The 16,956-nt window shown below is 48.9% G+C and overlaps 1 protein-coding gene across 1 annotated transcript in view; it reads right to left on the reverse strand.

Annotated features, from left to right (window-relative positions):
- col27a1b (collagen, type XXVII, alpha 1b) overlaps positions 1-16,956 on the reverse strand; it is a 576,392-nt gene that overhangs the window by 40,136 nt on the left and 519,300 nt on the right. The window contains exon 48 of the mRNA XM_080211775.1: positions 11,934-12,041. Within this exon, the coding sequence (XP_080067901.1) occupies positions 11,934-12,041 (108 nt within the window). The remainder of the gene's footprint in view (positions 1-11,933; positions 12,042-16,956) is intronic.

A 16,956-nucleotide genomic window follows, 5' to 3' on the forward strand; every position in this document is an offset into this window, starting at 1 on the left:
AAGGGGTATAGATGGGGAGGAGTTTGTTAGGTGTGTTCAGGAGGGTTTCCTGACGCAGTATGTGGACAAGCCTACGAGGGGAGAGGCTGTACTTGACCTGGTACTGGCGAATGAACCAGGGCAGGTGATGGATCTTTCGGTAGGAGAGCATCTTGGATATGGTGACCATAATTCTATCTCCTTCACAATTGCGTTGGAACGAGATAGGATCAGGCAGGCTAGGAAGGTGTTTGTCTGGGGTAAGGGGAGATACGAAGAAGTCAGGAAGTTACTCGGACAAATAAACTGGAAGGAGGCGTTCTTAGGGAAAAGTACCGAAGGAAGGTGGCAGATATTCAAGGAATGTGTGTCTGGAGCTCTGAATGACAACGTTCCGATGAGACGAGGGGGTTTTGGTGGGTCGAGGGAACCGTGGTGCACAAAGGATGTGTTGAACCTAGTCAGGAAGAAAAGGAAGGTGTACAAGAGGTTCAGGGAATTAGGAGATGTTAAAGATCTTGAGGAGTATAAGGACTGTAGGAGGGAACTTAAAAGGGAAATTAGGAGAGCCAGAAGGGGTCATGAGAAGACCTTGGCGAGTAAGATTAAGGAGAATCCCAAGGCCTTCTATAAATATGTGAAAGGTAAAAGGATAAGAAGAGAAGGGATAGGACCGATAAAAGGTGAGGGGGGAAAGGTTTGTGTGGAACCAGAAGAAATGGCGGAGGTGCTTAACGAGTACTTCGCCTCAGTATTCACGGTGGAAGCCGATCTGGGAGATTTTGTTATGGATTTGCAGCAGATGGAAAGGATTGAGTACGTGAATATTAAGGAGGAGGATGTGTTGGAACTTTTGAATTCTATCAAGGTAGATAAGTCGCCGGGACCAGATGGGATGTACCCCAGGATACTGTGGGAGGCGAGGGAAGAGATTGCAGAGCCCCTGGCGATGATCTTTGCGTCGTCAATGGAGACGGGAGAGGTTCCAGAGGATTGGAGGATTGCGGATGTAGTTCCTATTTTTAAGAAAGGGAACAGAGATAGCCCGGGAAATTACCGACCGGTGAGTCTGACCTCAGTGGTTGGTAAGCTGATGGAGAGGCTTCTGAGGGACAAGATTTACGAACATTTGGAGAGGTTTGACATGATCAGGAATAGTCAGCATGGATTTGTCAAGGGCAGGTCGTGCCTTACAAGCCTAGTTGAGTTCTTCGATAATGTGACTGAACACATTGACGAAGGAAGTGCCGTGGACGTAGTGTACATGGACTTCAGCAAGGCGTTTGATAAGGTCCCCCATGCAAGACTTCTTGAGAAGGTGAGAGGGCATGGGATCCAAGGGCCTTTGGCCTTGTGGATCCAGAACTGGCTTGCCTGCAGAAGGCAGAGAGTGGTTGTGGATGGGGCTTTTTCTGAATGGAGGTCAGTCACCAGCGGAGTGCCTCAAGGATCTGTTCTGGGACCCTTGTTGTTTGTCATTTTCATAAATGACCTGGATGAGGAAGTGGAGGGATGGGTAAGTAAGTTCGCTGATGACACGAAGGTCGGTGGTGTTGTGGATGATCTGGAAGGATGGCAAAAGTTGCAGCAGGACATAGATAGGATGCAGGACTGGGCGGAGAAGTGGCAGATGGACTTCAACGCGGATAAATGTGTTGTCGTCCATTTTGGCAGAACCAACGGGATGAACGAGTACACTATTAAGGGCAGAAGTCTGAGTAGTGTTGAGGAGCAGAAGGATCTTGGGGTCCGGGTCCACAGGACTCTTAAATCGGCCTCGCAGGTGGAGGAGGTGGTCAAGAAGGCGTATGGTGTACTGGCCTTCATTAATCGAGGGATTGAGTTTAGGAGTCGGGAGGTAATGCTGGAACTTTATAAGACCCTTGTCAGGCCTCATTTGGAGTATTGTGCGCAGTTCTGGTCGCCTCACTATAGGAAAGATGTAGAAGCTATTGAGAGGGTACAGAGGAGATTTACAAGGATGTTGCCTGGACTGGGAGGCATGCCTTATGAAGTTAGGTTGAGGGAGCTGGGACTCTTTTCCCTGGAGAGACGAAGGTTGAGAGGCGACCTGATAGAAGTTTACAAAATGTTGAGAGGAATAGATAGGGTGGACTCTCAGAGGCTATTTCCCCGGTTTGAAATGGTCGCTACGAGAGGACACAGATTTAAGGTGCGGGGAGGGAGGTTCAGAAGTGATGTTAGGGGTAAGTTTTTCACTCAGAGGGTGGTGAGTGAATGGAATCGGCTGCCGTCAGTGGTGGTGGAGGCGAACTCGCTGGGGTCTTTTAAAAGACTTCTGGATGAGTATATGGGGTTTAATGAGATTGAGGGTTATAGATAGGTCTGTAGGTTGGTAGGTGATGTGGTCGGCGCAACTTGTGGGCCGAAGGGCCTGTTTGTGCTGTAGTGTTCTATGTTCTATGTTCTATGAGCCACCCACGAAGTAAAACTTTATTTATTAGTGTCACAAGTAAGGCTTACATTAACACTGCAATGAAGTTACTGTGAAAATCTCCTAGTCGCCACATCCTGGCGCCTGTTTGGGTACACCGAGGGAGAATTTAGCATGGCCAACGCAGCACGTTTTTCTGACTGTGGGAAGAAACTGGAGCACTCGGAAGAAACCCATGCGGGGAGAACATGCAGACTCCACACAGACAGTGACTCGAGGCTGGGAATTGAACCCGGGTCCTTGGCGCTGTGAGGCAGCAGCGCTAACCACTGTGCCACCGTTCCACCCCATCATCCTGCCTTGGAAATATATCGGCCGTTCCTTCATTGTTGTTGAGTCAAATTCCTGGAACTCCCTCCCTAACAGCGCTGTGAGTTCAAGAAGATAACTCACCACCACCTTCATCGGGACAATTAAGGACTGGCAATAAATGCTGGCCTGGTCAGCAACGCCCACATTCAGTGAATGAACTTTTAAAAATTACTGGAATTTAATCTCATTGAGGGTGATGTTGGTCCAATAATAAAAGACAGATCCGCTGGAGTGAGGAGGCGTCTTGCGAGTTGTTCCTGTCTCTGTACACAAACTATTTCACCCAATTTAGCAGGGCCAATCCATCTAACCGGCAGGTCTTTGGACTGTGGGAGGAAATTGGGAGGAAACCCACGCAGGCACGGGGAGAATGTGCAGACTCCACACGGACAGTGACCCGAGCCGGGAATCGAACCTGGGACCCTGGCGCTGTGAGGCAGCGGTGCCACCGTGCCGAAAGAACTTAGAGGATGACCTCTCCTGGGAGGGACGGCCATTTGATATCTGATATCCGCTTTATCTTTCGATCATCGTTCTTCCACCACCCCAACCAGAGGGTCATTCTGGTCTTGGGATCGGGAACATTTGCTTTCCTTTACGCAGTTCAGTGAGGAATTCCTGTAAATTGCCTTGAAAAACATTCCAGGGTACGTGGCATCAAGATGAAATAAGATGTAAATCATGGAAACTGTGGGGGTTTGTTTGTTATCAGTCTCTACCACAAAAATAATCCATGCACAGTTTGTTTAACAGATGGACAGCAATATGAGGTTGCATTTCATTTCTTGCGAAATGGCAGTTGACCACATCAGATGTGCCACGGAGTTCATGGTAAACAGAATAACTCTGGAATACACAGCAGGAAGTGATTAGAACCCTCCGTGATTCCTCTGAGGCCGTCCCTCTGGATTCGTAACGAGTTGCTTCCACTGAATGGCCTCTGCCACGGCCAATGACTCCGACTGAGGATTCCGCCACATGTGGGGCAGCTCGTTTGGAGGTTTGTCCACTCTCTCTGACGCTGCGCCCCTGCCCAAAGGACAAAGTCTCTGGATGTGCCTGCTGCCTTTCAGAAGGAGCCATCGTCATTTTGTTCCTCGAATCATAGAGACCCCACAGTGCAGACGGAGGCCATTCGGCCCATCAAATCTGCACTGACCACAATCCCACGCGGGCACTATCCCCATAGCCCTAATCCATCTAACCCAGGCCCTATCCCCATAACCCTAATCCATCTAACCCAGGCCCTATCCCCATAACCCTAATCCATCTAACCTGGGCACTATCCCCATAACCCTAATCCATCTAACCCAGGCCCTATCCCCGGAACCTGAATCCATCTAACCCAGGCCCTATCCCCCATAACCCAAATCCATCTAACCCAGGCCCTATCCCCATAACCCTAATCCATCTAACCTGGGCACTATCCCCGGAAGCCGAATCCATCTAACCCAGACCCTATCCCCATAACCCTAATCCATCTAACCCAGGCCCTATCCCACATAACCCGAATCCATCTAACCCAGGCCCTATCCCCCATAACCCTAATCCATCTAACCCGGGCACTATCCCCGGAACCCGAATCCATCTAACCCGGGCACTATCCCCATAGCCCTAATCCATCTAACCCAGGCCCTATCCCCCATAACCCTAATCCATCTAACCCAGGCCCTATCCCCCATAACCCAAATCCATCTAACCCAGGCCCTATCCCCCATAACCCTAATCCATCTAACCCGGGCACTATCCCCGGAACCCGAATCCATCTAACCCAGGCCCTATCCCCATAACCTTAATCCATCTAACCCAGGCCCTATCCCACATAACCCGAATCCATCTAACCCAGGCCCTATCCCCCATAACCCTAATCCATCTAACCCGGGCACTATCCCCGGAACCCGAATCCATCTAACCCGGGCACTATCCCCATAGCCCTAATCCATCTAACCCAGGCCCTATCCCCCATAACCCTAATCCATCTAACCCAGGCCCTATCCCCACAGCCCTAATCCATCTAACCCAGGCCCTATCCCCACAGCCCTAATCCATCTAACCCAGGCCCTATCCCCACAGCCCTAATCCATCGAACCCAGGCCCTATCCCCGGAACCCTAATCCATCTAACCCAGGCCCTATCCCCGGAACCCTAATCCATCTAACCCAGGCCCTATCCCCGGAACCCTAATCCATCGAACCCAGGCCCTATCCCCGGAACCCTAATCCATCTAACCCAGGCCCTATCCCCGGAACCCTAATCCATCTAACCCAGGCCCAATCCCCATAACCCTAATCCATCTAACCCAGGCCCTATCCCCCATAACCCGAATCCATCTAACCCAGGCCCTATCCCCGGAACCCTAATCCATCTAACCCAGGCCCTATCCCCGGAACCCTAATCCATCTAACCCAGGCCCAATCCCCATAACCCTAATCCATCTAACCCAGGCCCTATCCCCCATAACCCGAATCCATCTAACCCAGGCCCTATCCCCGGAACCCTAATCCATCTAACCCAGGCCCTATCCCCGGAACCCTAATCCATCTAACCCAGGCCCAATCCCCATAACCCTAATCCATCTAACCCAGGCCCTATCCCCGGAACCCTAATCCATCTAACCCAGGCCCAATCCCCACAACCCTAATCCATCTAACCCAGGCCCAATCCCCATAACCCTAATCCATCTAACCCAGGCCCTATCCCCGTAACCCTACATATTTACCCTGCTAATCCATCTAACCCAGGCCCTATCCCCCATAGCCCTAATCCATCTAACCCAGGTCCTATCCCCATAACCCTACATATTTACCCTGCTAATCAATGTAACCCAGGCCATATCCCCGTAACCCTAATCTATCTAATCCAGGCCCTATCCCTGCAGCTGGTTTTAGCTACACATTTAGCTGCTAATCCATTAAACCTATGCCTCCCGGGACACTATGGAGCAATTTAGAATGTTTCAGGGCAGCAGTTCCAGGCCCTGTGCATAAACAGCCAGAACAGAAACACGCTGGACCAGGCAGAGACCAGGCTGTAGGTCAGATCTTTTTTTGAGTTTAATAATTACAAAACCATTTTACAACTAAGGTTACACACAATTTACTTTTCACAAACTTCCAAAATAAATAGATAAATTAGATGGGGGGAAGGAGATGCCTCGAAACTCAGCTTGCAACACATTACAGCCAATATAGACACATGAATAAGATTTTCAGTTTGCAGTTCGTAGAATCCCTACAGTGCCAAAGGAGGCCTTTTGGCCCATCGAGTCTGCACTGACAACAATCCTATTCTATCCCCGTAATCTCACATATTTACCCTACTAATCCCCCTGACACTGAGGGGAAATTTAGCACGGCCAATCAACCTAACCTGCACATCTTTGGACTGTGGGAGGAAGCCGGAGCACCCGGAGGAAACCCACGCAGACACGGGGAGAACATGCAAACTGTACTGTGACCCGAAGCCGGAATTGAACCCGGGTCCCTGGCACCGTGAGGCAGCAGTGCTAATCACCGTGCTGCCCTCTAATGGGCTACTCTGGCTCAAAATGACTCTAATTTGCAAAAAGATTTAACAATTCTTTGTCAGTTGGGAGCTGTTGGGATTATTATCACCTGTTCTTAGATTCTATTTGACGGTTTTGTGTGAGGATGTTAAATTTCATGGAGCGATTGGGAACCTGTGGGAGAAGCCTCGTATAAGGACAAAGAACAAAGAAAATTACAGCACAGGAACAGCTCCTACGGCCCTCCAAACCTGCACCGACCAGGCTGCCCGACTGAACTAAAACCCCCCCTACCCTTCCGGGGACCGTATCCCTCTATTCCCATCCTATTCATGTATCTGTCAAGACGCCCTTTAAAAGTCACAATCGTATCTGCTTCCACTACCTCCCCCCTGGCAGTGAGTTCCAGACACCCATCAATCACCCTCTGTGTAAAAAACCAGCCTCGTACATCTCCTTTAAACCTTGCCCCTCGCACCTTAAACCTGTGCTCCCGAGTAATTGACTCTTCCACCCTGGGAAAAAGCTTCTGACTATCCACTCTGTCCATGCCCCTCATATAATCTAAGGACTCCCTATTAGCAGCTCCCACTCCACTGTAAGTTCATTTGAGCTGTGCCAGGGTCCCAGTTTAAGCCAGAGTCCCAGTGTTGTGACACCAACAGGAACAGGGATAGCTTTGAGGGAATTCTGGGCCAACAATCCCTCCTGAGCACTAACACACCTTAGTGAGGGTAAAACCCCTGCCATGTCTTTGTATAACTCAATTAAAAAGTGTATGCATTTTCAGGTTACATTTTCCAGACAGATTCCTGTGATGACTCGCTGGGGTACAGAAGAATGAGGGGGGGGGTTTGATTGAGGTGTATAAAATACTCAACGGGATTGATCAAGCAAATGTTAACCAAATGTTTCCCCCTTCTAGGGCAGTCTAGGATGAAGGGTCATAGTTGTCTAGTAAGAGGGGGGAGGCTCAAGATAGAGATAAGTGGAGGGAGTGCAGAGGAGGTTCACTAGGCTGATACCAGAGATGAGGGGGTTGGCCTATGAAGAGAGATTGAATAGACTGGGTCTGTACTCGTTGGAGTTTAGAAGGATGAGGGGGGATCTTATGAGACGTATAAGATAATGAAGGGGATGGATAGGGTAGAGGTAGAGAGATTCTTCCCACTCAGAAAGGACAGCAGGACTAGAGGGCACAGCCTCAAGATAAGGGGGGGGGAGGCAGTTTAGATCAGAGTTGAGGAGGAACTTCTTCACTCAAAGGGTGGTGAATCTCTGGAATTCTCTGCCCATTGAAGTGGTGGAGGCTACCTCGCTGAATATATTTAAGTCATGGGTAGATGGGTTTCTGATAGACAGGGGAATTAAGGGTGAAGGGGAGAAAGCGGGAAAGTGGAACTGATCCACTTCAGATCAGCCATGATCTTATTGAATGGCGGGGCAGGCTCGAGGGGCTAGATGGCCTACTCCTGCTCCTATTTCTTATGTTCTTATAAGGAGAAGGACTTCTCACAGAGGGTCGTACATCTATGGCCAAAAGAGGAAATGCTGGAAAATCTCAGCGGGTCTGGCAGCATCTGTGAGGAGAGAAAAGAGCTGATGTTTCGAGTCCAGATGACCCTTTGTCACTGGCCACAGAGTACGGGGGATGCAGAATCAATCGATGGATTCAAGAAAGAGATAGGTAAATATTTGATCAGAAGCAGGACAAAAGGGCGATGAGGAAAAGGCAGAGAAACGGAGTTAGGATGAGATGGAGATCTGTCAGGTTGATATAGAGTGGCACTCAAAGGGCTGAACTGCCTATTCTCACTCCTAATTCCTATGTTTATACGGCAGGACTGACATGTGGGCCAGAAATCTCTGACCACGCCGGCAGGATTTTCCGGTTCCGCCGCAGTGTGCCCCTTGCCCGTGGGTTTCCCGCCAGTGTGGGGTGACATCAATCGGAATTCCCATTGACAGTGGCGGGACCAGAGAATCCCGACGCTCGCAAACAAGGCGCCACCTCCCGCCAGCCGGAAAACTGTGGTCGAGAGGCCAAAAGATCTCGTCCATAACGAGAGATAGAGCCAGTTAGGATTGTATTCATTGGAATTCAGAAGAATGAGGGGGGGAATCTCATAAGAAGCTATAAAATTCTAACAGGACTGGACAGGGTAGATACAGGGAGGGTGTTCCCGATGGTGGGGAACTCCAGAACCAGGGGTCACAGTCAAAGGATGAAAAGTAAACATTTTAGGACTGAGGTGAGGAGAAATTTCTTCACCCAGAATGTGTGGAATTCACTACCGCAGAAAGTAGTTGAGGTCAAAACATCATGTTTTTGAGAAGGAGTCAGATATAACTCTTGAGGCAAAGGGGGTCAAGGGATAGCGGGGGAAGATGGGATCAGACTATTGAGTTGGACGATCAGCCATGATCATAATGAAGGGCCGAATGGCCTCCTCCCGCTCCTATTTTCTATGTTTCTATATTTTGAGAGGCTGAAGTTTTTGCCTGATCTGGGAATACTAGAGCGTAAGAACATAAGAAATAGGAGCAGGAGTAGGCCATCCAGCCCTTCGAGCCTGCCCCGCCATTCAGTAAGATCATGGCTGATCTGAAGTGGATCAGTTCCACTTTCCCGCTTTCTCCCCATAACCCTTAATTCCCCTGTCTATCAGAAACCTATCTACCCGTGACTTAAATATATTCAACGAGGCAGCCTCCACCACTTCAACGGGCAGAGAATTCCAGAGATTCACCACCCTTTGAGTGAAGAAGTTCCTCCTCAACTCCATTCTAAACTGCCCCCCCCCTTAATCTTGAGGCTGTGCCCTCTAGTTCTGCTATCCTTTCTAAGTGGGAAGAATCTCTCTACCTCTACCCTATCTAGTCCCTTCATTATCTTGTAGGTCTCTATAAGATCCCCCCTCAGCCTTCTAAACTCTAATGAGTACAGACCCAGTCTATTCAATCTCTCTTCATAGGCTAACCCCCTCATCTCCGGTATCAGCCTGGTGAACCTCCTCTGTACTCCCTCCAAGGCCAATATATCCTTTTGCAAATAATACTGCGATCGGGTTCATGAATTATTCAGTAAAAGTGTGAAATCGCATTTTTCTCCATGAGAAAGTGAATTTGACACAAAATGGCAGGATGATTTACGAGCGCAAATTGAAGATGATTAGATATTTTAACAGCGCCCAGGAGGAGGCGCTAACGATACGTCACGAGGGGCCTCCAATTGTCACTGCAGCAAACCTGCAGGAGCTGCATTAAACCATCCCTTTGATTACTCTGACTGTAACAGGACCTCAGGGAGTTGTTAAGCAATGACTGTAATGTGAAGTATAACCGCTGGCAAAAGATCCAAAACTGTTCATGCCAAAAAAAGTTTGTAATATTTGCGGGTACAATTCTGTCTTTTAAAAAGCATTTAGACAGTTACACGGGTAAGACGGGTATAGAGGGATATGGGCCAAATGTGGGCAATTGGGATTAGCTCAGGAGTTAAAAATAAAGGTGGCATGGACCGGTTGGGCCGAAGGGCCTGTTTCCATGCTGTAAACCTCTATGACTCTACGACTCAGCCAGTCATATAACTGTCAATTGGACTGAGTTGACTTGAACCTGCCAACAACAGAAGCCTGCATTTGTATAACACCTTGAAAGTAAAATGGCTTTAATGTCTCAATTTGAAATCCTCCCACAGCTTCCCTATCTGTCCAACCTTCTCCAGGCCCACTATCCTCTGAAATCTCGGAGGTTCCCTTATGCCGGTGTCTTCAGCACCCTGATTTTAATCACTCCCTCCAGTTCGGTGGGTTTGAGATGGCTGAATGATCCAGTTTGCCACCCGCAGACTCTGCCGGTTGCAGGGTAGGTGGTCCTTGAGGTGGTTGGGTCGGTGGATGGTTTGGAGGTTTTTGCCACTCTCCCTGGCACCTCAACGTCACCTCTGCGAACTCACAACACAACTTCCCGATGTGGTTGGTGCCGTGCCCAATCAGCCTTGCCCACCTCGATCAGTCACAGACCAGAGTCTCCCATGCCCTCGGGAGCCATTTTAGCTCAACTGGTTTGTGAGGCAGAGCGATGCTAACAGCGCAGGTTCAATTCCCGTAGTGGCTGAGGTTATTCATGAAGGCCACATCTTTTGATTTAATTTATTATTGTCACATGCATTGGGAGAGAGTGGAAAGTATTGCTTCTTGTGCGCTTTATAGATAAAGCATACCGTTCATAGAGAAGGAAAGGAGGCGGTGCAGAATATCATCTTGCAGGGGAGGCGGTGGCCTAGTGGTATTATCGCGAGACCATTAATCCAGAAACTCAGCTAATATCCCGGGGATCCAGGTTCGAATCCCACCACGGCAGATGGTGGGATTTGAATTCAATAAAAAATATCTGGAATTAAGAATCTACTGATGACCATTGTCGGAAAAACCCATCTGGTTCACTAATGTCCTTTAGGGAAGGAAATCTGCCGTCCTTACCCGGTCTGGCCTACATGTGACTCCAGAGCCACAGCAATGGGGTTGACTCTCAACTGCCCTCTGAACAAGGGCAACTAGGGATGGGCAATAAATGGGGGCCAGCCGGCGATGACCATGTCCCATGAATGAATAGAGGAAAGAAGTCACAGATAGGATGTAGAGAAAGATCAATCTAATATATGATAGCAGGGACGAAGCTGTTCTTGAATTGGTTGATACATACTGTCAGACTTTTGTATCTTTTTGCTGATGGAAGGAGATGGAAGAGGGTATGTCCGGGATTCTCAGCCTCGCCTGAGGTGTGACGATCCTTGTGTTAGAGTTTAGAAGAATGAGGGGAGATCTCATTGAGACGTATAAGATGATGAATGGGATGGATAGGATAGAGGTGGAGAGACTCTTCCCGCTCAGAAAGGACAGTAGGACTAGGGGGCACAGCCTCAAGATAAAGGGGGGGCGGTTTAGAACGGAGTTGAGGAGGAACTTCTTCACTCAAAGGGTGGTGAATCTCTGGAATTCTCTGCCCGTTGAAGTGGTGGAGGCTGCCTCGCTAAATATTTTTAAGACGCGGGTTGATAGGTTTTTGATAAGCGAGGGGATTAAGGGTTATGGGGAGAGGGCGGGGATGTGGAGCTGAGACACGACAGATCAGCCATGATCTTATTGAATGGCGGGGCAGGCTCGAAGGGCTAGTTGGCCTACTCCTGCTCCTATTTCTTATGTTCTTATGTGTTAAATCGCTACCAGTCAGCGCTCCCCTTCGAAGGGGAGTGCAGCCATTGGTCATCTGTGACCGCGGCAACTTAACTGTTACCTTTTATGCTCGACCCCATCATGAGTGCTTTGAGGACACCTCTAAAACGTTTCTGCCCAAGGGTTGACCTGTGTGGCCTGATCATCTCTGCCTTTCTAGTAAGGAGTCTCACAACACCAGGTTAAAGTCCAACAGGTTTATTTGCAATCAATGGCTTTCGGAGCGCTGCTTTTCCATCAAGTCACTCACCTGATGAAGGAGCAGCGCTCCGAAAGCTCGTGATTCCAAATAAACCTGTTGGACTTTAACCTAGTGTTGTGAGACTCCTTACTCTGCCCACCCCAGTCCAACTCCACATCTTAGCCTTTCTAGTTAGTAAGTCATTGTACACCACAGCTTTAGGGTGGTGAGCTGTGAACGCAGGGGGTCCTTGGACCCGCTTACCTTGAAGCCAGGAGGTCCCTGAGATCCGGGTAACCCTGGGACTCCAACACGACCGCGTCCACCAGGCTTCCCGGGCAATCCGACACTCCCGTCGTCTCCCTGTTCTCCCTGAGGTAGGAGGGAAAGCGACATCTTAACAGACATCAAACTATTGACAGTTCATTGCAGCAAGAGCTGCTGTGGCTGTTTATCCTTGACAAGAGATTCATTGCAGCGAAAATAAAATACAGACCAACAATCGTCACTCACAGAGATATGGCGAGCAGCTCATTCTGATTCACAGCTAAGGGTGGACGGTGGCACAGTGGCATTGTTACAATCTTAATACAAAGAACAACAAAGAACAAAGAACAACCCAGCACGGGAAACAGGCCCTTCGGCCCAACGAGCCCGCGCCGCCGCATCCTCCTACACCTACTCTACCCTGCGTGTCTACGAATGGAACCCCTAACTTAGCCAGATTCAGGGGAGAATAGTGCCAATTTGGTAAAACCAATCAGCCTAAGAGCACATCTTTGGGGTGTGGGAGGAAACCGGAGCGCCCGGAGGAAACCCATGCAACCAACAGGGAGAATGCGCAAACTCCCACAGACACAGGCCCAAATCCATGTATCTGCACAGCCAGCAGTGCTAGTCACCGAGCTGTTGCGGTGCCCGTCTACCGGTCCAGGATCAAGCATACACACCGACACGAAGTACTAGGCCACTCCCGGAACCTCCAAGAGCAGCCCACGCACGACCCACCGTGTGCATGCCCCTCGTTTGACAACGAGGTGGACCTCCACCTGCGGAATAAAAAGACAAAAACGTTAATCTTACAAGTCTGCTTTTCCGGTGTCTCCTGAGGTATAGACCCGATCATTGGTAAGACTTACTTAGCGATGTAGTCCTACAAGGATTTTTACAAGGATGTTGCCTGGATTGGGAGGCATGCCTTATGAGGACAGGTTGAGGGAGCTAGGGCTCTTCTCCCTGGAGAGACGAAGGTTGAGAGGTGACCTGATAGAGGTTTATAAGATGTTGAGAGGAATAGATAGGGTGGATTCTCGGAGGCTGTTTCCCAGGGCTGAAATGGTCGCTACGAGAGGACACAGGTTTAAGGTGCTGGGGAGCAGGTACAGAGGAGATGTCAGGGGTAAGTTTTTCACTCAGAGGGTGGTGAGTGAGTGGAATCGGCTGCCGTCGGTAGTGGTGGAGGCGAACTCACTGGGGTCTTTTAAGAGACTTCTGGATGAGTACGTGGGATTTAATGGGATTGAGGGTTATAGGTAGGCCTGGTAGATAGGGATATGATCAGCGCAACTTGGGGACCGAAGGGCCTGTTTGTGCTGTAGTGTTCTATGTTCTATATCGTCCCTGGGCTAGTAATTCAGAGACACAGGGAAATGTTCTGGGACCCCGGTTTGAATCCCACTGTGGCAGATTGTGGAATTTGAATTCAATACAAAATATCAGGCAGCATGATGGCACAGTGATTGGCACTGCTGCCTCACAGCTCCGGGGAGCTGGGTTCCATTCTCGGCTTGAGTCACTGTCTCCATGGGTTTCCTCTGGGTGCTCCGGTTTCCTCCCACAGTCCAAAGATATGCGGGTTAGGTTGATAGGCCATGCTAAATTTCCCCTCAGTGTTGATGCATAGATTAGAGGGATTAGTGGGGTAAATATGTGGGGTTACAGAGATAAGGTGGGATTATTGCTGGTGCAGTCTTGATGGGCAGAATGGCCTCCTCTTGCACTCGATGTTTCTATGATCTGGAACTAAGAATCTAATGATGACCATGAAACCATTGTCGATTGCCGTAAAAACCCATCTGGTTAACTGATGCCCTTCAGGGAAGGAAATCTGCTGTCCTTACCCGGTCTGGCCTACATGTGACTCCAGGCCCACAGCAAGGTGGTTGATTCTTAACTGCCCTCCGAAATGGCCGAGTGAGGCGCTCAACGTGAGGGCAATTGGGGATGGGCAATAAAAGCTGGACAGCAATGAAGAACAAGAAAAGAATACCTTTATCAGATCACCTTATAATCTTCTCTATTTTAACTAAAGGAGTTTTTTTTAGTCTTTCATCACTAAAGCTTCCCAGTGTAATCTAAATAAATCTCTTCTGCACTCCTTTCAGGACCTCAAGACTTCTTATAAACCCATTTTTGACCCCATTTATAAAACCTCAGCAGACCAATCTGCTTGCTGTTTGGACAGTTTAGCAATACCTTTCATGTAGCCAGGAAACCCGATCTCTCCATTAGTTACAAAACAGGAGAAGGCAGGCTCAAGGGGCAATATCTTGGTGGCACCTTCGCTGCACTCCCTCAAGGGTAAGAATAACAGTCCAAAGATGTGCGGGCTAGGTTGATTGGCCATGCTAAATTGACCCTAGCATCAAGGAAATTAGCAGGGTAAATATGTGGGGTTACAGGAATAGGGCCTGGATGGGACTGTGGGTTGGTACAGACTCAATGGGCCAAATGGCTTCCTCTGTATTGCAGGGATTCTATGATTCTTCTATGATCCTTCCTCAGAAAAGGAGACCATACAGTATTCTAAGTGTGGCATCACCAAGATCCTGTATAATTGCAACAACACATCCCTGCTCTTGTAAGACCATAAGATATAGGAGCAGAATTAGGCCGCTCAGCCCATCGAGTCTGCTCCACCATTCAATCATGGCTGATATTTTTCTCATCTCCCATTCTCCTGCCTTTCCCCATAACTGCTGACCCCCTTATTAATCAAGAACCTATCTATCTCTGTCTTAAAGACACTCAGTGGCCTAGCCTCCTCTGCGGCAAAGAGTTCCACAGATTCACCACTCTCTGGCTGAAGAAATTCCTCCTCATCTCTGTTTTAAAGGATTGTCCCTTTAGCCTGAGGTTGTGCCCTCTGGTTCTAGTTTTTCCTACTAGTGGAAACATCCTCTCCACATCCACTCTATCCAGGGCCTCACAGTATCCTGTAAGTTTCAATAAGATTCCCCCCTCATCCTTGTAAACACCAACGTGTACAGACCCAGTGTCCTCAACCATTCTTCATACGACAAGCTCTTCATTCCAGGTCTCATTCTTGTGAACCTCCTCTGGATCCTTCCAGCACACCCTTCCTTAGATGTGGGGTCCAAAACTGCTCACAATACTCCAAATGAGGTCTGACCAGAGCTTCAATCAGCTTCAGAAGTGCATCCCTGCTCTTGTATTCTAGCCCTCTCGACATGAATGCTAGCATTGCACTTGCATTGTATTAAAGAACAAAGAACAACACAGCACGGGAAACAGGCCCTTCGGCCCAACGAGCCCGCGCCGCCGTCCCATTGTCTCAGTGACCTATTCATGATTTTAGTCTACGCCTAATGTGTGAGGATCAGGGAGGTCCAATATAGGGACAATTTGTTACCCAATCAATCAGCCTAAAAGCTGATTCCCGAAACCTCTTGCAATGAAGGGCAACATGCCATTTGCCTTCTTTACCCCCTTGCTGCACCTGCATGCTTACCTTCAGTGACTGGTGCACAAGGACACCCAGGTCCTGCCGCACACTCCCCTCTCCCAATTTACAGCCATTCATGTAGCAATCCGCCTTGTTTTTGCTTCCAAAGTAAATAACCTCGTGCTGTTCTGTATTTTCCTTTGTGTCGCTGCCATTATCTTTCATTCCATTTGTAAATAAATCCAGCGGCTGTTTACACTCTGCACATGTCCCAGACATCAATTTACCACAAGGAAGGGCAAAGGCCAGCAGACACGTGGGAACGCCATCAGCTGCAAGCTCCTCTCCGAGCCACTCATCACCCCGACGTGGAAATATATCGGCTGTTCCTTCACTGTCACTGGGTCGAAATCCCAGTTTGCCGTGCAGATACACGGACCTGGGTCGGATCTCCGACTTGGGCCGGTGTCTGTGGGAGTTTGCACATTCTCCCCGTGCTTGCGTGGGTTTTCTCCGGGTGCTCCGGTTTCCTCCCACACCCCAAAAAACGTGCTTTTAAGAACATAAGTACATAAGAAATAGGAGCTGGAGTAGGCCATCTAGCCCTTCGAGCCTGCCCCGCCATTCAATAAGATCATGGCTGATCTGAAGTGGATCAGTTCCACTTTCCCGTTTTCTCCCCATAACCCTTAATTCCCTTGTCTATCAGAAACCTATCTACCCGTGACTTAAATATATTTAGCGAGGCAGCCTCCACCACTTCAACAGGCAGAGAATTCCAGAGATTCACCACCCTTTGAGTGAAGAAGTTCCTCCTCAACTCCGATCTAAACTGTCCCCTCTTATCTTGAGGTTGTGTCCTCTAGTCCTGCTATCCTTTCTAAGTGGAAAGAATCTCTCTACCTCTACCCTATCCATCCCCTTCATTATCTTATACGTCTCTATAAGATCCCCCCTCATCCTTCTAAACTCCAACGAGTACAGACCCAGTCTATTTAGTCTCTCTTCATAGTCCAACCCCCTCATCTCCGGTATCAGCCTCGTGAACCTCCTCTGTACTCCCTCCAAGGCCAACATATCCTTGCGCAAGTGCGGCGACCAAAACTGCACACAGTACTCCAGCTGCGGCCTCACCAGCACCCTGTACTGATTTTAGGCTGATTGGTGTTAACAAATTGTCCCTAAACTAGACCTCCCTTAATCTGGCGCGCATATAATTCTCTAAATTTGCACACCTTTATTGTGGAGTCCAAGAGGCGTAGACAAAAGTCATAGGTAGGAGGAGGATTGGAACGAGGCACTCACTGAATGTCAAAATGGCAGCACGGGCTTGTAGGGCCAAAGGGCCTGTTTCCTGTGCTGTGTTGTTCTTTGTTCCTGGAACTCCCTCCCTAACAGCACTGTGGTTGTGCCTACGCCACAGGGATCTCAGCGGGCTCAAGAAGGCAGCTCGCCACCACCTTCTCAAGGGGCAGTTAGGGATGGGCAATAAAATGCTGGCCTACACGGCCACACCCATGTCCCATAAATAAATTTTAAAAAATTGGGATTAATCCTGTTTGATCTGTGGTAAGCCAACAGAAATACTATGAAGGTCATGGA

Source organism: Carcharhinus amblyrhynchos, chromosome 25, assembly GCF_965287045.1.
Source record: "Carcharhinus amblyrhynchos chromosome 25, sCarAmb.v2.hapA, whole genome shotgun sequence".
NCBI classification, from domain to species: domain Eukaryota; kingdom Metazoa; phylum Chordata; class Chondrichthyes; order Carcharhiniformes; family Carcharhinidae; genus Carcharhinus; species Carcharhinus amblyrhynchos.